Source organism: Populus euphratica, unplaced genomic scaffold (genome assembly GCF_000495115.2).
Source record: "Populus euphratica unplaced genomic scaffold, PopEup_1.0 scaffold27.1, whole genome shotgun sequence".
Taxonomy (NCBI): domain Eukaryota; kingdom Viridiplantae; phylum Streptophyta; class Magnoliopsida; order Malpighiales; family Salicaceae; genus Populus; species Populus euphratica.
This window is the reverse complement of record NW_011499899.1, coordinates 274,168-296,476: the sequence shown is the minus strand read 5'-3', so window position 1 is coordinate 296,476 and position 22,309 is coordinate 274,168. Positions and strand designations below refer to the sequence as shown.

Here is a 22,309-nt window from a genome sequence, read left to right as displayed (position 1 = left end):
TAGATTAACGTGGGTGTCCGGGCCAGCTTGCGCGCACCACGACTAATCCCACGAGCCCTGAAGTTAACGACCATGTAAGCCTCCATTGGCCATCATATGAGCAACCAAGGACTCGACCCTAAGACCACAGAGGGAGCAAACCTCTTGATCCCAAGTTCTTACCACTTGGCCACCACCTAGATGGTTGAATTCTATTCATTATTAGTATGATAGGTGGCGGTCCTTAAAATGCTTTTTTTTCGAAAAACAAATTTGCGCCCATCAAAACATGCTAAGGTAAGATACCAACCTTTGACTCCCTTTAAAATACCACTCTTCACTTTACAAGGCATAACTTAATTGCTAATGTGATTGAGAGACAAGTGTTAAAGGAAAAAATCTGGAGAATTGAGAGTTCACATAGCTAGGCTTAAAACTTCTACCTTTGTAATCTCTACCAAGCATCTGTATTTACTAAAAAATGCATCCTTATCCACATTTTGGAAGTGAGCTATTAATTTGTTCACCTCATTTATAGTGCAATTCAGGTTCTTGAATGGCAATAGCTTCTTAGCATTACTTCTTGGGTAGTCTCCTTCAGTCAATTGTGATAGTTTAAAATTTTTCCCATTTTCCATTATGGAAAATTTAGCAATGGTGGCCATTTCGTTCCCAAGTTATGGAATTAAAGATGACTTGGGGTTAGACTTGTTTTGATTGAAAAGATATTATGACGCATATACCCTAAGAATAGGTTCTAGTTTTTTTAGGTGAGACATAAGGTAGGTTTACTACTTCGTCTCTAAATAGGGTCTTTTGCTGTCCTAGTGATCACCCCTCATAAAAGCAATGTGGGGCTCAAAGGATAGTGGGATGACATATGTCCTAATCACTATCAATTTAAACACTCAGCAAAGAGTTGGGGTTTGCACTTTTGCGCGGCGTGGGAGCGACCCTCCCGAGGACATGGAATTGATTTTGGGTTTTTTTTTGTTTTTGTGAATAAAGGGGTCGCTACCTAGTATTATGGTCTCTATAAAACCTAATTGGTCTTTCAAAGATTCTAAAGTAAAGGACTAGTTTCATATGGTCTCTAGGAAACCTATCTGGTCTTTTAGAGATTCTAAGGTAAGGGATTGGTTGTGTAAAGGAAGGGTATTAGCACCTTTAGTATGCCCTACCTAAGGTAAGCTACTTGGTGTTTGGTTCGCCTTGCTATGGTGTTAGTGTTCTTTAATAAGTTTTTCTAGGATAGGTTTGGCGTGATGAATGGGCTTAGATCCCAAGTCTAAAAGCAAGAACCCTTGGTTAATATATATCATACCTTTAGATATGTTTATAGAGTGCCAAGAGGAACCGATAGCTAAGATAGAAATATAAGGAGATTCAATGTGTTTAAAATCTCATTTTTCTTTTGTATTTCAAGTGTTTGCAACTCCTAAATCGCAAAGAAGAGGGATAAAAATTTAGAAATTTAAGAAAATTCACAGCGTATTAAAAGCAATAGTGAATAATAGCAACTTATTTCCAATAATATTTTGGATATTAACCCTTTTAGGATTTCTTTATCTAACTATCAATAGTGAATAAAAATTTTATTCACAATAATATTTTGGATCTTAACCCCTTTTGGATTTCTTTATCTAACTATTAATGGTGAATAAAGATGAATTCCTAATAAATAAAATTTTATATTTTTGAAATATTGACCAACACAATTTGAAATTTACAAACATGTTGTAAAATCTAAAATATAAGACAATAATTTATTGTGTTTAAAAAATCCATGCTAAAAAACATTTTCTACAATAATTTACTGTGTTTAAAAAATCCATGCTAAAACAAATTTTCTTTTAAAATTTTGAATATTTCTTTTTAAAAGGAATGTTCAAAATATATTAAGTTATTGGCCATATGCAAAATACAAGAAAACATTTTCTTAGACGTATATATATACATGAAAATAACCATAAAATAAATACATGAAAAAAACCAACGATCTCATTCATTTTTTTTAGGGGCAAGGTCCAGCTCGGCCCATATGGTGGGGCTGAAACTAGCAGGCCTAGTCGGGTCACTCGTCAAACCAATGACTCGATTGGGCAAACAGTGTCTTGTAGGTTATTGTTCAAGTGAATTATAATTCACTTAAACAGTAACAAAAGCATGCATGGTAACCGTATAATTAAAACACGAAGTCAAAGGAATGCATGGAAACTTACCTAATAGTAAGATGGGTGAAGACGATGGCGCTGAAGCTTCTATGTATAGCTGGTGGTCACTAGCTCTGGAGACAACAAAAACAATAGCCACCCTTGTTTTATTTTTTTGTTTTTGTTTCTCACCTTTTGCTGATGCTTTCTCTCGAGATGATGAAGACGATGGTGATGAAGGTATGTTGTGCTGGTGGAGTTGTCGCCCTTGCCTTAGTGTTTTCCTTGCTTTTGGCTGTATCATTCCCTATAGTTTTCTCTGTCATGCCTCTCTTTTGTTTCTTCTTCCTCTCTTTCTCTCCTCTGTTCTATTTTCCTTTTTCTTTCTTTCCTTTTTTAGAGTTTTTTTTTTTTGCTTTCTCCCCTTCCTCTTTTTCTTTTTCCCTTCTCCTCTTTTTCTATCTTCCTTCCCTCCTCTAGGTCAGTAGAGGAGGCTTCTAAATAGCCTAATATAGCTCTATTTAGGAAAGCTTCAATGCACTAATTCTAGGATGTAAATCTCAGCTGATTTACAATCAAATAATGCAAAAGGAAACTAAAATATTCTTATGATTTTGTGTTGATTCTAGTGATTTCTTTCCAACATTAACACATCATCCCATCCATTTATGTTAGGGATAACATCCTAGCTATTAGATGACGATGAGGTTCCTCTTTTCATGTCATTTTGCAACTATCAATGTGAAGTGTCCAACTGTCTGCCTTGGACTAAAGTAGAAACCATGATCTGTAGCTCATAAAATCGAGCGAGAACAAGATGGAAACTAAGCAGGCAGTTGTTCAGGGAAAAGGAAAGAATTATTAAAGGGGTGGGGTACTGTTCAGAACACAACTGAACAATACTGTGCTGCAAAGTCTTATTTCCTTATCCAGTGTGGTGAAATTCCTATTGTTTTCTGATGATTCAATCCCTATTTTTTTGAATTCCTCCAACAAAATCGATTGACTTTCCAAAGTTTGAAATTTATCTTTAATTAATATGATAAATCCTTAAAACATTAAATCGGGTCCCTCAAATCAAGACTTGAAAAAATCTGGCTGGAATCCTTTTTGCGGTAAGATTTTTCACTTTCACACTAGATATGCAAAAGGGAATATCTTGAGCTTTTGATATTGAAATCTAGGGATTTGAAAACATAAATTCACTTACACGTACAAGTCTACAACTTTTATGAAGGATTCAAAGGAGATAAATTCATTTTGAAGAATAGAATAAGGTTGCAATTTGGTTGGCCAAAAGGATCTCTTGATCTAATTCAGGAAACCGACAATGGCGAACATCCCACTCTGACTGAGAGTTTGCCATAAGAACAATGAGCCCTCAAGGTGTAGGTCAATTCTTTAACATGTCATGAGTGATAGAATATAGTTGTAATGATAAGATATTGCACGAAACTAAGTCTTAATCAAATCCTAATTTAGAACAAAAAGTTGAGATAATAGTAGAATCAATTTTTTTTAGTGTAAATTATGAGGGATTTATCTAACCTTAAAGACCATATAAAAAAATGAATTTAGCATTATGAAGGCTTCTAATTAGTCTAAGAAACTTGATGATTTTGACAGCAAAGGGGAGTAGAAAACAACTCAAACAGAGTTTGAAAAACATTTCTTTTTTTTTTCTTTTGTCAATCTTCCAGCAGACATGTGCTAAACTCCTGCACTCGATTTAAAAGAGGTACACATCATCTTTAACATATGGGCTAAAAAATAAGTAACAACAGGGATATATACTGATTTCTTTTATCAATGGTATTATACCAATAACATTTGAACAAAATGACTATTCTACTCATTATGATATTGTAATTTAGTGAACTCTTCTAACTTTCCATAATAGTCAATTTTAAACATATTAGAATTTGATCCCTCAACCCAGACCCCATTGTTATATGTCTTTCTATCCTGATCATACTCTTCAATATGAAACACATGTCTATTGAGAAAATAACCGTTATAGCACTTCACCTTTCTTTCAGGACCTATACTTAGTAAATTCAAAGTAACATTAACATTCCCTCCCAATTGATAAACCTAATACATGAATTATATCTCTATCACAATTAACGAGGAATCTGTAATGAAATTAAGTATCTCGAGAGATAAGAATAATTAAACAACCGTTGTGTTTTGAACCACGTGAAAAATTATTCATCTTGTAATTGAAAGATTTGAGATTCAACAAGCTGTGAGTTTTGGGATAGTAAAAATTAATGATGTTTAACAAGACTAAAAGATTGATATCTTCTCCCAATTACATGAGTGTCGAAGTAATAAATAACTCAGCAAGACTAGGGTCGAACCACAGGGAGGTGAACTATATAAAATTATAAATAATAAATGAAAAAGAGTTGAAGAGAATTCTTGAGATGTGATATTGATATATGGATTAAACAAGGATAAAATAATTATCAAGGTTAGAGGATCCATTAATGGTATTTTAAATAAGTATAGTATAAACTCCTTCTATTACTTAACTAGAAACCACACATAAATGAGGTTCCAATCAAATTATAAATTGTTAATATGATTACATTAGTTATCTTATTTGAATAATACTAATACTTGTAAATGTTATCAGGTATTTATGATTATAACTTAAATTAACAACAAATTAAGTTCCTTTCAAAGTACAGGTGTCGGTTATACTATACTGTTGGGCTACGAAAGTGCAAGTATTTGTTGGATCAAGGGTTATATAACATAAATCTAGATTAACCATGTAATAATCAAAGTATTAAAAGTTAACAAAATAACAAATACAAAACATGTTAGTATTTAAGATTAAAGTTCAAGTTGAGTTTATACTATACTTATTCTTACAACAATAATGTAACTGACACGACGAAAAGATTAATGTCTTCTCCCAAGTGCAAGAGTGTCGAAGTAATAAATAACCCGGCAAGACCGGGGTCGAACCACAAGGAGGTTAATTGTACAAATTATAAATAACAATAATACAACAACAAGAATAACAACAACAAGAATAACAACAACAAGAATAACAATAACAATAATAAATACTAGATAGTTTTATTTACGTGAAGTAGTAGAATCATCAATAAAATTTGAATTAGAATAAGAATGCTGAAAAACTATGTGTTGGGGTGGTCTAATTTGTAGTGGGAGATTGAAATATGATAAAATTGGGGTGGGGGCTTGTGCAGCTCGTTGCGGCGAAAAATAGAGGAAAAAAAATGATAAGATGGAGAGAGAAGAGTTGCTTATGAGGTCATAGATTAAATATTACAGATATATTTAATCGATGTATTTAAATTTATCGATATTTTATCTATAAAAATAATATGTCATCGTACTTTTTAAATTTCTTTCATTTCTTATTTTTTTATTGTAATTTTTTTTATTATATACCGAAATAATATTTGCATTGATGTCTATAAATAGATAGTGTGAGAACATATTCGATTGGAAAAATTTAATGCAATCCATCGATACCATTGCAAAGTAAGATTACTAGTCCCTCCGATATAAGTTTGAAATATTTAGAACGTTTATAGTGATTTCCGTATGGACTTCACAATTGCATTATTTTAACAGAAGATTGTGAGCACTTGGCGCAAGTGGACAATATTAAGAACGAGCTAGAAAACCATATCAACAGGACAATCATAAGAAACTTCCATTGAATTAACTACCGAATTAACTACCCAGGACCAGTAACATTTTGTCACCAAACAATCTTTAGTTCTCGACAATAGACATTTTGACCGGAGTTCTTTGATAAAGCCTTGTGACAGGAGACATCCACACCCAGTCCTGTTAACTTAATGGAAATGTATCATGTTGGAAAGAGTATTATAAAGAGAATACTGGCATATGGCGGATAATGTCAAATGTTTCGAGGACTTGGTTTCATCACTGACATCACAGAACGAGCGACTACTGAGTCTTCGTCGGCTTCATTTAGGACTAATTCAATGACTCCACTCTATAAATAGCCTTGCATCCTCGCTAGATATCTCACCCCTCTCCACAAGATAGATCGGTATAGAATCTGATGGAAGGACTCAAGGTTCTACTAGTTTTTGTCGTCCTGGCTTTGGCTTCTTCATTTGCCTCTGCCTCTGATCCTAGTCCTCTTCAGGACTTCTGTGTTGCCATGAAAGAAACCGATGGTGGTATGTGGTTTTTAAGTTTTCGTCGGGAGTTTTTGCCAGGAGTTACATGATAATATTACACTGAAAATAGCATGCATCCTGTATATATTTTAATATCTCCATTCTCTATTAATTGACTGACTTTTTAAGGGCATGCATCAAATGCCTTTCTCATGCAGTGTTTGTGAACGGAAAATTCTGCAAGGACCCAGAGCAAGTTACTGAAAAGGATTTCTTCTTTTCGGGACTCAACGTTCCTCGGGACACTTCCGGTCCAGTTGGTTCAAATGTCACTGCTGTCAATGTTGCTCAAATTGCAGGACTCAACACTCTTGGCATATCCTTGGCTCGCATTGATTATGCACCACATGGCGGCCTAACCCCACCCCACACTCACCCTCGTGCCACTGAGATCCTAGTAGTCGTGGAGGGTACCCTCTATGTCGGTTTTGTTACATCGAACTTACCTAACGGAGATAATCGCCTAATCACCAAGGTCTTAAATCCTGGAGATGTTTTTGTGTTCCCAGTCGGACTCGTTCATTTCCAGCTCAATGTGGGAAAAACCAATGCCGTTGCATTCGCCAGTTTAAGCAGCCAGAACCCTGGAGTGATTACAATTGCAAATGCAGTGTTCGGAGCGGATCCACCCATTAATCCTAATGTTCTAACCAAGGCCTTCCAAGTGGACAAGAAGTTAGTCGACTATCTTCAGAAACAATTCTGGACGGACAACAACAATTAGAAGAACACATTTATTAAGAAGACATGAAGCTGTAGCCTCATGTTTGGCATGTTTTCTTCATTACCACGTACCTCTTTCATATTTATTTTCATAAATAATTAGGTTTCAACAGATTTGAATAAGGTCTTTGAGACCATTTTTTTTTCTTGTTTTGAGAACTTCATTCCATTTTTAATTAAGTATCTTTTTATATATCTTATTGTTGCTTTAGAATCCTAAGATGTTACTATGATTACATCTCACATTTTTACAAGTATCATAGCCCACACTTGGGGTAAAAAAGATTAAAAAATTAAAAAGAATAATTTAAAATCTCCAACCAACCATAAATAAGAAAAGAATGAGAAGAAAATGCTAAAAAGGCATACTAAAAACAACCTACGAAGAACAATAAGCAATGATCTTAAACAATACAAACAATTATTAGAAACCAAATCATGATTTGTAGTAGAATTCTACTCATTATTTTCATGATAGGTGGCGGTCTCTAAAATACTTTTTTTTCCAAAAACAAATTTGCGCTTATCTAAACATGCTAAGGCAAGATATCAAATTTTGACTCTCTGTAAAATAGCACTCTTCATTTTGCAAGACATATCTTAATTGTTAGTGTGATTGAGAGACAAGTGTTAAAGGGAAAAATCTCGAGAATTGACAGCTTGTATAGCTGGGTTTAAAACTTCTACCTTTGTAATCTCCACCAAGCGTCTGTATTTTCTAAAATATGCATCCTTATCCACATTCTGGAAGTGAGCTTTTAACTTGTTCACCTCATTCATAATGCAATTTAAGTTCTTGATTAGCGATAGTTTCATAGCATCACTTCTAGGGTAGTTTACTTTAGTCAATTGTGACAGTTCAGAATTTTTCTTACATTTCATGATGGAAAATTTAGCAATAGTGACCATTTTGTTCACAAGTCTTGGAATTAAAGATGCCTTGGGATTAGAGATATTATGGAGCATATACCCTGAGAATAGGTTTTAGTTCTTTTATGTGAGACATAGGGTAGGTTTACTACTTGGTCTTTTAAGAGGCTCTCTTGCTGTCCTAGTGATCACCATCGTAAATATAATATGAGGGCTCAATTGATAATGGGATGACATATGTACCAATCACTATTAGTGTAAACACTTAACAAAGAGTTCGGGTTTACACAAACTTAAATCATAACTCAAGTTATAAGGCAAACTGCTAGTCCCCCTTTTTACTTAAAGTTTAATGTGTGTGCCTTCAAAAAGATAATAATAATGAACTGATGTATGATAGGATGCCACAAGATCTTACCCATATCCAATATACCATGTATGACAGAATATAAAGATGCATGTTAAAGCTTTTAAACAAAGTATCATTCATAGAAAAACAACAACATATAGAATAATAATAATAATAATAATAATAATAATAATAATAATAATAATAATAATAATTACCAAGCCTGGTCCTAAAGTCCCCAATGAAGTCGCCATCTAGTGACCCCAGCTAGGCAAACAATGTTTGCTATGTTACTGTTCAAGTGAATTATAATTCACTTAAATAGTAACAAAAGCATGTATAATAATAGTACACTTGAAATGCAAAGTGAAAGGAATGCATGGAAACTTACTTGGCATTGAGACTGGCAAAGACGATGGCGGTGAAGCTTCTGCGCATAACTGGTGGTCACTAGTTCTGAAGACAACGAAAATGACGGCCACACCAGTTTTGTTTTATGTTTTTGTTTATCTCTTTTTGCTGATGCTTTCTCTGGAGATGACAAAGATGATTATGATGAAGGCGTGTTGTGCTAGTGGAGTTATCGCCCCTGCCTTCATGTTTTCCTTGCTTTCAGCTGTTACATTCCCTATGGTTTTCTCTACCCTGCCTCTCTTTCATTTCTTCTTCCTCTCTTTCTCTTCTCTGTTTTGTTTTCCTTTTTCTTTCTTTCTTCCTTTGGAATTTTTTTTATTTATAATCAAATAATGCTAATTAGGGAACTAAAATATTCTTATGATTCTATGCTGATTCTAGTGATTTCTTTCCAACATTAACACATCATTTTAGCCATCTATGTTAGGGATAAGATCCCAGCCATTAGATGATGGTGAGGTTCCTCTCTTCATGTCATTTTGCAGCTATTAACATGAAGTGTCTAACTGTCTCCCTTAGACTAAAGCAGGAACTGTGATCTGTAGCTCACAAAATCGAGCAAGAACAAGATGGAAACTAAGCTCGCAGTTGTGCAGGGAAAAGGAAAGAATTGCAGACGGGGAGGGGTATTGTTCATAACATAACTGAACAATACCATGCTATAAAGTCTTATTTCCTTATCCAGCGTGATGGAATTCTTGTCATTTTTTGAAGATCCAATCCCTTTTTTTTTTCATTCCTCCAACGAAACCAATTCATTTTCTAAAGTTTGAAATTTATCTTTAATTAATCTGATAAATCCTTAAAAATATTAAATTGAGTCCCTCGAATTAAGACCTGAAAAAATCAGGCTAGAATCCTTCTTGTGGTAGGATTCTTTGTTTTCACACTAGATATTCAAAAGGGAGTATCTTGAGCTTCTGATATCAAAATCAAGGGATTTAAAAACTCATTTCATCTATTCGTACATGTCTATAACTTTCATGAAGGAGTCAATATGAGATAAATTTGTTTTGAAGAATAAAAGTTAGCTTAAATCTGGTTGGTCAAAAGGATCTCCTAATTTGAATCAAGAAACTAACAATGCTAAGCATCCTAATCTGACTGAGTCTGTCATAAGAACAGTGAGCCCTAAAGGTGCAGCTTAATTCTTTAACATGTCATGAGTGACAAAATATACCTAGGATGGTTAGATATTGCACGAAACCAAGTCAGAATCAAATCCTAATTTGGAATAAAAAATTACGACAACAATATAATCAATTTTTTTATAGTTTAAATTCTGGGAGATTTATCCAACCTTAAAGACCAGATAAAAAAAGAATGAATTTAGCATTACGAAGATTTCTAATCAGTCTAAGAAACTTGATGATTTTGGTAGCAATGAGGGAGTATAAAACAGCTCAAACAGGGTTAGAAAAATATTTATTTCTTCTCTGTTTTTGTCAATCATTCAGCAAACATGAGCTAAACTCCTGCACTCGATCCAATAGGGGTACACATCATCTATAGCATGTGGGGCCCAAAAATGAGTAACGGGGATATACACTGGTTTCTTTTATTAATGGTATCATACTAATAACATTTGAATAAAATGACTCTATTCTGCTCGTTATAATATTGCAATTCAGTGACCTCTTCTAACTTCATAAAATAGTCAATTTTAAACATTTTAGAAGTCGATCCTTCAACACAGACCTAATTTTATATGTCTTTCTACCCTGATCATATTCTTTAATATGAAATACATGTCTATTGAGAAAATACCCATTATAGCTCTTCAACTTTTTTTCAAGACTTAGACTTAGTAAATTCAAAGTAACATTAGCATTCCCTCTCAATTGGTAAACATAGTATATGAATTTGTATCTCCATCACAATAAACAAGAAATCTATCATGAAATTAAGTATCCCGAGAGATTAGAATAATTAAAGAACCCTTACATGTGTTCCGGACCTTGTTAAAAATTATTCATCTTATAAGTGAAAGATTTGAGATTCAATAAGTTGTGAGTTTTGGGACAATAAAAATTGACAATATTGCTTATGAGAAATTCAATAATCTATCAACTTATGATAGTATAAGAGATAAAGTATTCAAAATTAATAACATATGGAGTATTGTACTTACTAAATAAAAGGTCTCAGTTCATTGCAGTTATATAACACATAATTATATGCTTGCTTAAATTCTATTTTAGTCAAATATCTTCGCCTCACAATATTGTTTGGCACGAGTCATCTAGTATAGGAGAATATTGATATGTTCCCACACGAAAGCACTTACCCATTATTGTCATGCTTTGGAACGCGATTGAGTTTTGTTCTTAAATGAGCCTCAAAATTATACAAGATAAATATTAAGATCTCTTCAATAATATAAGCCTTGCATATTGAAGCCTTAACATGCACCTTGTTTTTTACTTTTCTCTCAAGGTTAAACAATTAACTGCATGAAATTAAATGAATGTTTTGAATTTTTCAAAAAAGACAATTGAATTTTAGTTATGATGCATGTGTAATCTCTAATCTCTCAAATAGATACATTCATCTATATTGGACTAGGCCTTCAAATTTTGCTTCAAATGGTAGATGCATGGGTAAATGCTTCATTGTATCAAAGAACAATGAAGGGGATATCCTCTCAAGTTTGCAGATTTTTTGGATGATATTCATTTCAAACATCTCTATGTGTTGTGTCTATAACTTGTTGAAGCATATATCTCTAAAAAAATAACAGATATCGATGAGTGCACCTTATATCTCTTTCAATAATAAATTCTGGAAAGTTAGTAGAATGGGTGCTTGCATAAGCATGTGGCAGTCATGACTCTTTATTCCATACAATCTGCAATCCTCCAAATTTACCAACCTTTATATGGTCAAAACATGTCTATAAGGAAAACACTGACTTTTATTCCATTGGTAGATAAGTTAACTATGTATTCTTGTTGAAAGCGAAGTTGGCTTTAGGTTTTGCACCCAATATCTTATCATAAACCAACTTTATATTTTTAAGGTGAAAAAACAAAGATATATTCATTCTAGCATTGATGTTGTCCTTTGTCTTTCCTTTAACATCTATAACCATGTTGAAAATATTTTTAAATACATTCTTTTCAATGTGCATGACATCAAGATTATGATGAAGAAGATTGGTCTTATATCTATGATTGGACATTGACTGACATAACTTTGATTCATTCTCATTGCATCCATAACCATAGTCTTATAAGGATTACAATTGTTATCTACAATTTTATGCATGTTGCTAAAACTAGAAGTTGACCAAACCGTCCTTTCTACCATGTTCTTCTAAGGAACATATGGTTTTTCGTGTGCAAACCAACACATGTATCTCATTATAAACTTTTTTTTTTTTTTATAGAAGATGCATCATTACAGTATCTAAATCAAGAAACTTTTTTTTTCTTACACCTCTTATATAGACATTTAATACTGCATCCACTAATATTTCTCAGGTTAGATAATGCATAATTAATAAAACCATGAATCTCATTACAATAATCTACACAACCCTTCGAGTGAATCTCAATACATTTATGAACAATCATCCATTACATGTCAAACTTATATAAAATATTGATGACAACATGTATTAATTAATTACACAAACTAAATAAATAATAGAATATTATAAACTTATTCAAATTATTTTAATAGTACAATTAATTCATTATCAATTATCTACATAAATTCAAAATTGTATACATTTACTGAAAATTTCAACTCAATAATAAAATTGACAAAATATAAAACGAACTCGTTAAAAAAATCTATTATTTATTTCATCACAAAATACCTAAGTCAAAAATTCAAAATAAATTTAATCAATCTACAAACAAATACAATTTTAAATAGTCTTAAACAAACCCTAATATGACAAATTATACATTCATACAATAAATTTCTATGAGAAAAGGCTATAAAATTAACAAGTAAACACCCAAACAAAATACATATACTAGAAAAATATGCAATAAAAATTATCTTTTTAAAATTAATTTCAAATAAAAACTAGATAGTTTTATTTACTTGAAGTGAAAAATCTTCAATAAAATTTGAATCAGAATATAGATGTTGACAAACTATGTGTTGGGGCGGTTTAATTTGTAGTGGAAAGTGGATTTGTGATAAAATTGGGATGGGGGCTTGTGTAGTTTGTTAAGAAGAAAAAAAAAAAAAAGAAGAAAAAAAAAAAGATGGAAAGAGAAGGGTTGCCTATTAGGTCATAGATTAAATATTATAAATGGATTTAATTAACGTATTTAAATCTATCGATATTTTGTCTATAAAAATAATATCTCATCATATTTTTTGAATTTTTTTATTTTTTATCTTTTTATTATAATTCCTTAAGTATAAATGAAGATAATATTTGTATTGGTGTCTATAAATAGATACTACGAGAACATATTCAATCAGAAAAATTTAATGCAATCTACCGGTACCAATGCAAAATAAGATTACTATTCAGTTCTACACGACAGTTAAAACAAGATCAGATGACTATATAATTATAGACCTAAAGCCAGCTATGCTGCGATATAAATCCATTGAATTAACTACCCAGGACCGGTAACATTTTGTCACCTAGAAGTCTTTAGTTCTCGACAAGAGACATTTTGACCGGAGTTCTATGATAAAGCCTTGTGACACGAGACATGCACACCCACTCCTGGTAACTTAATGGAAAAGTATCATGTTGGAAAGAGTATTATAAAGAGAATACTGGCATATGGCGGATAATGTCAAATGTTTCGAGGACTTGGTTTCATCACTGACATCACAGAACGAGCGACTACTGAGTCTTCGTCGGCTTCATTTAGGACTAATTCAATGACTCCACTCTATAAATAGCCTTGCATCCTCGCTAGATATCTCACCCCTCTCCACAAGATAGATCGGTATAGAATCTGATGGAAGGACTCAAGGTTCTACTAGTTTTTGTCGTCCTGGCTTTGGCTTCTTCATTTGCCTCTGCCTCTGATCCTAGTCCTCTTCAGGACTTCTGTGTTGCCATGAAAGAAACCGATGGTGGTATGTGGTTTTTAAGTTTTCGTCGGGAGTTTTTGCCAGGAGTTACATGATAATATTACACTGAAAATAGCATGCATCCAGTATATATTTTAATATCTCCATTCTCTATTAATTGACTGACTTTTTAAGGGCATGCATCAAATGCCTTTCTCATGCAGTGTTTGTGAACGGAAAATTCTGCAAGGACCCAGAGCAAGTTACTGAAAAGGATTTCTTCTTTTCTGGACTCAACGTTCCTCGGGACACTTCCGGTCCAGTTGGTTCAAATGTCACTGCTGTCAATGTTGCTCAAATTCCAGGACTCAACACTCTTAGCATATCCTTGGTTCGCATTGATTATGCACCACATGGTGGCCTGAACCCACCCCACACTCACCCTCGTGCCACTGAGATCCTAGTAGTCGTGGAGGGTACCCTCTATGTCGGTTTTGTTACATCGAACTTACCTAACGGAGATAATCGCCTAATCACCAAGGTCTTAAATCCTGGAGATGTTTTTGTGTTCCCAGTCGGACTCGTTCATTTCCAGCTCAATGTGGGAAAAACCAATGCCGTTGCATTCGCCAGTTTAAGCAGCCAGAACCCTGGAGTGATTACAATTGCAAATGCAGTGTTCGGAGCAGATCCACCCATTAATCCTAATGTTCTAACCAAGGCCTTCCAAGTGGACAAGAAGTTAGTCGACTATCTTCAGAAACAATTCTGGACGGACAACAACAATTAGAAGAACACATTTATTACGAAGACATATATGAAGCTGTAGCCACATGTTTGGCATGTTTTCTTCATTACTACGTACCTCTTTCATATTTATTTTCATAAATAAATAGGTTTCTGCTCGTGTCTTTTATGCTCGGTTTGTTAATGATATAAAAAGCATAACAATATGACACCAAAGAATTGCAGGCATCATCCTCTTTCTAAATACCAACCAGACGTTGTACCTTTACATTGCCGAAGCTTGTTAAAGTCAACCTTTATGAATTGTTTGGAATTGCTCCAGTTTTTATGGTTATAGTTTGAAAAAAAAATTATTTTATAAAAAATATTGTTAATTGAGGATAATTTAGTATTTATATATATTTGGTTAAAACTATAATTAAAATTAAAGTTAAATAAAAAAATTTAATGTGTTTGGTTAAATATGTTGTTCAAGAAATGAACAATATGCAAATGAATTAATTCACATGGCATAGACGCAGTAGGGGGAGAAGCAGCTCTCAGTTGCTTTGTGCATACCGGTGGTTTCAACATAAAATATACGAGTCCCACATAAATACTGAGTTGAGTTTTAATATTACCAAACATGATGTTTATGTGGTTTGTTTTAAAAGCTAACGCTACCACGTAAACGAACACACTCTATATTATTGTTTATGTGACGCTAATAATGGCTCAGCTTTATTTTAATGAAAAAACAAATGTGCTTCTTATATATTTTCTAGTAGAAAAAATTAAAATACATGGAAATTAACATGAATGAAGTGAATTCGTTGATTTAATGAGTGCAAAGATAATTGGAATGACTAGAAAACAAATAACAAAAATAAACATTTGCAAAATCAAGAATCAACAAAATGGTGGGAGAATAAAATTGAAAAAAAAATAATTTAAAAAAACATCAAGAGATAAAATTGAAAAAAAAAAGCATCGAAGAACAAAAAAACCAAAAATAAGAAAAGAACATAGGGAGCAGACCTGAATTGTCATGCATGCCCAAGCCTTAATAAAGAAAAATCTAGCCAAGTGGGTCTACTAGCTTATGTTTGCTTGTACATGCCTTCATTATTTTATTTTATTGTTTTAATGTTAGATAATATGTCATTCACCCTATCTTTTTTAATTAAAAAAATTAGTACGTAACTTGTCAACCGCTACAACAAACAACTCATTACTAGTTATACCTAGATTCTTGTGACAATAGGATTGCCAAAAAAATTAGGACAAGGGTGTTTTACATTAAAAAATTACATTTTCAATCAGTTTTAAATTTAAAAATCAAAACAACATTGTATAGATCTAAATAAATTCATTTATACTTTCAAATAACCCAAAACAAATCTAGAAATAAAAAAATCAATCGACACCTAAAAAACTTTCCAAGGTCGCATCATCTCTTTTAAGTAACTTGAAGGTCAAAGAACACCCTATTAGAACTTATTTAATCAAATGAAACCCTTTAACACTAAGTTCAACTATTTTAATGGTCGGAATTAGTGTTAAGTAATATTTTCTCTCTATTATAAGAATTTATTATCAACTAACTTTATAATTATCAACCAGTTGACAAAAAATTGAGTTATTATAATGTAAATTTAACTATCAAGTTGAAAAGACAATGCATAAAATTGTACCAATATTTGTTTTAAATTTCATAAAAATAACCCTAGATTTTAACCCTTTAGGGTTGAGTCTATTACTTGTGTATTCTCTCCTACTTTTTCTTTTTAATTGCTATGTTATTTGCTTGATTATTTTTGTAAATATTTTCATTTATTGGTATTTATTTTTAGCAATGTTCATTTTATTCATATTATTTAATTGTTATGTTCATATACATGTTATGATTCACACACTTCACGGAAAAGGAATGCAAGCTCTAGACTCGAGCTCAACCCATTTAAGATTAGATAAGGATATCAATGATGAGTGTGATTGAAGTCCACTGATTCTTATTTGGACTCCTGCTCAAATTAGAACTCACCTTATATATCAGGTATTGTGAATTTTCTCATACTTATGGTGCGTAAGGTTAAGAGGTTAGGGTTACCCCACTAGTAATTTGGATAATTTGGGAGCCTAAAAAATCTTTAAGCCTAGACAAGTTGAGCTTGAAAATCTCATAAACTAGCTCCTATCTTTTAAGATAGACCCTTCATAGGATGTGAACAATAACATCTCATGACATACATCTTCATCTTATACTATGATTTTATTAGATCTCCACCAATGCTTATAGAAAGTGTGAGATGGTGGATACATTACTATTGAGGATACAAGGATTAGTTTGAAAAAGAAAACACAATGAGGTGATAAATATTTTTCCAAATCGAGTTATATAGGTCTCAAGTCATGCAAAAAGTTTCAGAGAAAAATTGATCTAATCCTTCATCATATTTGTTTTTGCACATTCAATCATGTATTTACATCCATATGAACACCATATTTATTTTTCTTGCATGGTGATAGTAAAACAAAACAACACTAGGTTGAAATATAAGGCCCCCCATCAAAACTACAATACTTGCCTTTAAAAAACAATGATGAAAAATAAGAAAAATGTCCATTTAAAAGCTTACTAACCTATAAGGGAGATAGAAAGCATGTACACAATATCATTAGGATCACTAGCCTACAAGGAAAGGGCTTGGTTTAAACCTTAATACCAAATAAAGGTAAAAAGCATAAAGGGTAATATAACAAAGATCTAACCTACGAATAAAGAACCTAGTTAGAAGCTCAATTCTAAAGAGAGATAGAAAGTATGAAAGGATGACATCGTAAAGATCACTAGCCTACAAAAGCAAGCTTTAAGGATTAGGTTAGGGGAGGGACACGTAACTTAGCCCACAGTTGCTGCTTAATCTAAAACCCTATAAAACAAGAGTGCATCAAAACCCTAATTAATTGCTTGATTTTTGTTCATCTACTCGAAATCTTCTATGAGGATACTGACACGACTAAAAGGTTGATGTCTTCTCCCAAGTGTAGGTATCTAATAATATAAGATACTTATAATTTGTGGTAAATGTCTATTTTTAATGCAGGCCTATCACATAAATGAAAGGATTGATTGATGACTTGAAGAACTTAAATTGCAAGGATAAAGAGATGGCTAAACTTAGAAAAGAGATGTCGGTTTTGTTACATCGAACTTACCTAACGGAGATAATCGCCTAATCACCAAGGTCTTAAATCCTGGAGATGTTTTTGTGTTCCCAGTCGGACTCGTTCATTTCCAGCTCAATGTGGGAAAAACCAATGCCGTTGCATTCGCCAGTTTAAGCAGCCAGAACCCTGGTGTGATTACAATTGCAAATGCCGTGTTTGGAGCAGATCCACCCATTAATCCTAATGTTCTAACCAAGGCCTTCCAAGTGGACAAGAAGTTAGTCGACTATCTTCAGAAACAATTCTGGACGGACAACAACAATTAGAAGAACACATTTATTAAGAAGACATGAAGCTGTAGCCTCATGTTTGGCATGTTTTCTTCATTACCACGTACCTCTTTCATATTTATTTTCATAAATAATTAGGTTTCAACAGATTTGGATAAGGTCTTTGAGACTTTTTTTTTTTGCACTTTTTTTTTCTTGTTTTGAGAACTACATTCCACTTTTAATAAAGCATCTTTTCATATATTTTATTGATGCTTTAGAATCTTAAGATGTCACTAAGATTATGTCTCACACTTTTACCATAATCAAAACCCATACTTAGAATTAAAATAAATCAAAAAAATATGTGAATAAAATGCTAAAAGGCATACTAAAAATAAAAATAAGGAAAAGTCAAAGCCAAAAGGATGTTTCATCAAGAAAAATTCTCAAATAAGGACCATGTGACAAGATTGATCTTGAAGTGATCCTAGATTATCTAAACTTTTTAAACACCTATTGATCACATAAAATGTTTTTTTTTTCATAGACCAGAACCATAGCCAATGTTACATGCTTGTAAAAGTTCTTTCTAATAAAAAAGCAAACTACGAAGAATGATATGCAATATAAACAACTATTTGAAATAAATCATGATTTGTGTTAGAATTCTATTCATTATTATCATGATAGGTGGCGGTCCCTAAAATACTTTTTTTCCAAAAATAAATTTGCACTCATCAAAACATGCTAAGGCAAGATACCAACCTTTGACTCCCTTTAAAATACCACTCTTCACTCTACAAGGCATAACTTAATTGTTAATGTGGTTGAGAGACAAGTGTTAAAGAAAAAAATATGGAGAATTGAGAGTTCACACAGCTGGGCTTAAAACTTCTACCTTTGTAATCTCTACCAAGCATCTGTATTTACTAAAAAATGCATCCTTATCCACATTTTGGAAGTGAGCTATTAATTTGTTCACCTCATTTATAGTGCAATTCAGGTTCTTGATTGGCAATAGCTTCTTAGCATCACTTTTTGGGCAGTCTTCTTTAGTCAATTGTGATAGTTCAAAATTTTTCCCATATTTCATTATGAAAAATTTAGTAGTGGTGGCCATTTCGTTCCCAAGTTATGGAATTAAAGATGACTTGGAGTTAGACTTGTTTTGATTGAAAAGATATTATGGAGCATATACCCTAACAATATGTTCTAGTTTTTTTATGTGAAACATAAGGTAGGTTTACTACTTTGTCTCTAAATAGGGTCTTTTGTTGTCCCAGTGATCACCCCTCATAAAAGCAATGTGAGGCTTAAAGGATAGTAAGATGACATATGTCCTAATCATTATTAATCTAAACACTCAGCAAAGAGTTGAGGTTTGCACTTTTGCGAGGCGTGGGAGCGACCCTCCCCAGGACGTGGAATTGATTTTGGGTTTTTTTCTTTTTGTGAATAAGGGGGTCGCTACCTAGTATTATGGTCACTAGGAAACCTAATTGGTCTTTCAAAGATTCTAAGGTAAAGGACTAGTTGCATATGGTCTCTAGGAAACCTATCTGGTCTTTTAGAGATTCTAAGGCAAGGGGTTGGTTGTGTAAAGGAAGGGTGTTACACCTTCAGTATGCCCTACCTAAGGTAAGCTACTTGGTGTTTGGTTCGTCTTGCTATGGTGTTGGTGTTCTTTAATAAGTTTTTATAGGATAGGTTTGGCGTGATGAATGGGCTTGGGTTCAAAGTCTAAAAGCAAGAACTTTTGGTTAATATAGATCATACCTTTAGATATGTCTACAGAGTGCCAAGAGGAACCAATAGCTAAGATAGAAATATAAAGAGATTCAATGTGCTTAAAAGCTCATTTTCCTTTGGTATTTCATGTGGGCTAAAAAATAAGTAACAACAGGGATATATGCTGATTTCTTTTATCAATGGTATTATACCAATAACATTTGAACAAAATGACTCTATTCTGCTCATTATGATATTGTAATTTAGTGAACTCTTATAACTTCCTATAATAGTCAATTTTAAACATATTAGAATTTGATCCCTCAACACAGACCCCATTGTTATATGTCTTTCTATCCTGATCATACTCTTCAATATGAAACACACATCTATTGAGAAATTACCCGTTATAGCACTTCACCTTTCTTTCAGGACCCATGCTTAATAAATTCAAAGTAACATTATCATTCCCTCCCAATTGATAAACCTAGTACATGAATTATATCTCCATCACAATTAACGAGGAATCTATAATGAAATTAAGTATCTCGAGAGATAAGAATAATTAAACAACACTTGTGTTTTAAACCACGTGAAAAATTATTCATCTTGTAATTGAAAGATTTGAGATTCAGCAAGCTGTGAGTTTTGGGACAATAAAAATTGATGATGTTTGACAAGACCAAAAGATTGATATCTTCTTCCAATTAATAAGTGTTGAAGTAATAAATAACCCAACAAGACCGGGGTTGAAACACAGGGAGGTGAACTATATAAAATTATAAACAATAAATGAAACGGAGTTGAAGAGAATTCTTGAGATGTGATATTGATGTAAGGATTAAACAAGGATAAAATAATTTTCAAGGTTAGAGGATTCACTAATGGTATTTCAAACAAGTATAGTATAAACTCCTTCTATTACTTAACTAGAAACCACACATAAATAAGGTTTTAATCAGATTATAAATTGTTAACATGATTACATTAGTCATCTTATTCGAATAATACTAATACTTATAAATGTTATCAGGTATTTATGATTGTAAATTAAATTAACAACAAATCAAGTTCCTTTCAAAGTACAAGTGTCGGTTATACCATACTGTTGGGCTACGAAAGTGCAAGTATTTGTTGGATCAAGGGTTATATAGCATAAACCTAGATTAACCATGTAATAATCAAAGTATTAAAAGTGAACAAAATAACAAATACAAAACATGTTAGTATATAACATTAAAGTCCAAGTTGAGCTTATACTATACTTATTCTTACAACAATAGTGTAACAACCCTAATTTTCTACATCTTTTTTCGTAATACATTGAAAATTTTTAGGTATTTTTTTTTTTTTGATATACAGGTTCTATCAAAATTTCTACCAAAATTTTGGCAAAATCTCCTATGTACTAAAACGTCTCAAGTTAACGACATATATTTGTTTACACTTCTAACGTCTTGCATCTCATAACTCAATCACGACCCAATTGTTTTGGATCTCAATCCCACAACACATCATCATTATCACAACCATAATATTTAGAATATACATTGAACAATAAATATCATTATAGAGGAACAAATGAGATGAACACGTATACATGAAACATGATTATAAGAATTTCAAAGCTAAGTTCATCTATTTGAGTTTAAACATCAAATTTATAAATTAAGTTCTATAAATGTTTTAATATTTCAAAATACAAGGACATACTTCGTAGAACTACTTAACAAAAAGTGAAAAAAAGTTAAGATCTACTCCTATAATACATGCAATGGTCCTGAAACAAAATATATATTATTGAAACATGAATATCACAATAAGTATAGTAATACAAATATCCAACAATTTAGAAAGGCAAACATATATTTATATTCTATTCAGTTCTTCATTTTTGTTTCCATTAGAACTCTTCTTCATTCAACTACTAAAACTGTTTCATTTTTTATTTTTAATTTCCATTCAAGATTCCATAAGATCAACCACAACTATTTCTACCTAACTCATTATTAATACTAATTCCACCAGTATCATCATCACCTCGTAGGCGTCGTTGTTTAGCGATCTCCTTACTTGAGACCCTAACATATACTAGATGTATGCTAGTCGATGCATGGTGATCCCCTTACCTGCGATCCTAACATACACTAAATGTATGCTAGTCCATGCCCCATAGGCGTCAATACATGGCGATTCCCTTACCCAGGATCCTAACATATATTAAATATATGCTAATCCATACCCCCTTACCTGGGATCCTAATATACACTAAATGTATGCTAGTCCGTGCCCCATAGGCATCAATACATGGTGATCCCCTTACTCGAGATCCTAACATACACTAAATGTATGTTAGTCCATACCAATTTGATCCATTAATATTGTCATTCTTTGTTTGGCCATAATTATCGTTATAAATTTTCATTTCAAACATGGCTCATTTCTTTTTAAAGCAACGATATAACATTACATGTTCCCTGAAAGGAAAGAACCTAGATTTTCACCCTTTAATGCTTCTAAATAGTCATTTTAACAGCTTTCTAAATTTGCCAGCAGAGGTCATATTTTGACATCTTCTCAGATTTTTGACTATATTTGGAGTTCTAGGACTCCGTTTCAAGCAAGGTTAGCTTGTTGGAAAGTTAAGACATGGGGCTACAAGTCCCATGAAAGGAGGAGAACCCAGTTCTGCCCCCAAGGCACTCGAAATTATTTGTCAACAAATTAGAC

General features: G+C 32.7%; 2 protein-coding genes and 1 long non-coding RNA gene across 4 annotated transcripts in view; 2 read left to right on the top strand and 1 right to left on the bottom strand.

Annotated features, from left to right (window-relative positions):
- The first annotated feature begins 6,166 nt into the window (after positions 1-6,166).
- LOC105132473 (germin-like protein subfamily 1 member 16) lies at positions 6,167-7,159 on the top strand. The gene is made up of 2 exons (XM_011036006.1): positions 6,167-6,331; positions 6,490-7,159. The coding sequence occupies exons 1-2, from the start codon at positions 6,211-6,213 to the stop codon at positions 7,053-7,055; spliced, it is 687 nt and encodes a 228-aa protein (XP_011034308.1). The 5' UTR covers positions 6,167-6,210; the 3' UTR covers positions 7,056-7,159.
- Positions 7,160-13,584: 6,425 nt separating this feature from the next.
- On the top strand, positions 13,585-18,047 carry LOC105132470 (germin-like protein subfamily 1 member 16). 2 transcript variants are annotated; one of them, XR_843580.1, is made up of 3 exons: positions 13,585-13,748; positions 13,907-14,578; positions 18,008-18,047. XR_843580.1 is itself a non-coding variant. In XM_011036003.1 (2 exons), the coding sequence occupies exons 1-2, from the start codon at positions 13,628-13,630 to the stop codon at positions 14,470-14,472; spliced, it is 687 nt and encodes a 228-aa protein (XP_011034305.1). In that variant the 5' UTR covers positions 13,585-13,627; the 3' UTR covers positions 14,473-14,645. The 2 variants fall into 2 exon arrangements, 1 of the variants encoding a protein (XP_011034305.1); XM_011036003.1 differs by lacking the exon at positions 18,008-18,047 and having other exon boundaries at positions 13,907-14,645.
- Positions 14,132-22,309, bottom strand: part of LOC105132471 (uncharacterized) — a 15,120-nt gene continuing 6,942 nt past the window's right edge. The window contains exons 2-3 of the long non-coding RNA XR_843581.1: positions 17,628-17,976; positions 14,132-14,194 (exon numbers count right to left, since the gene is read on the bottom strand). This is a non-coding gene — a long non-coding RNA (uncharacterized LOC105132471). The remainder of the gene's footprint in view (positions 14,195-17,627; positions 17,977-22,309) is intronic.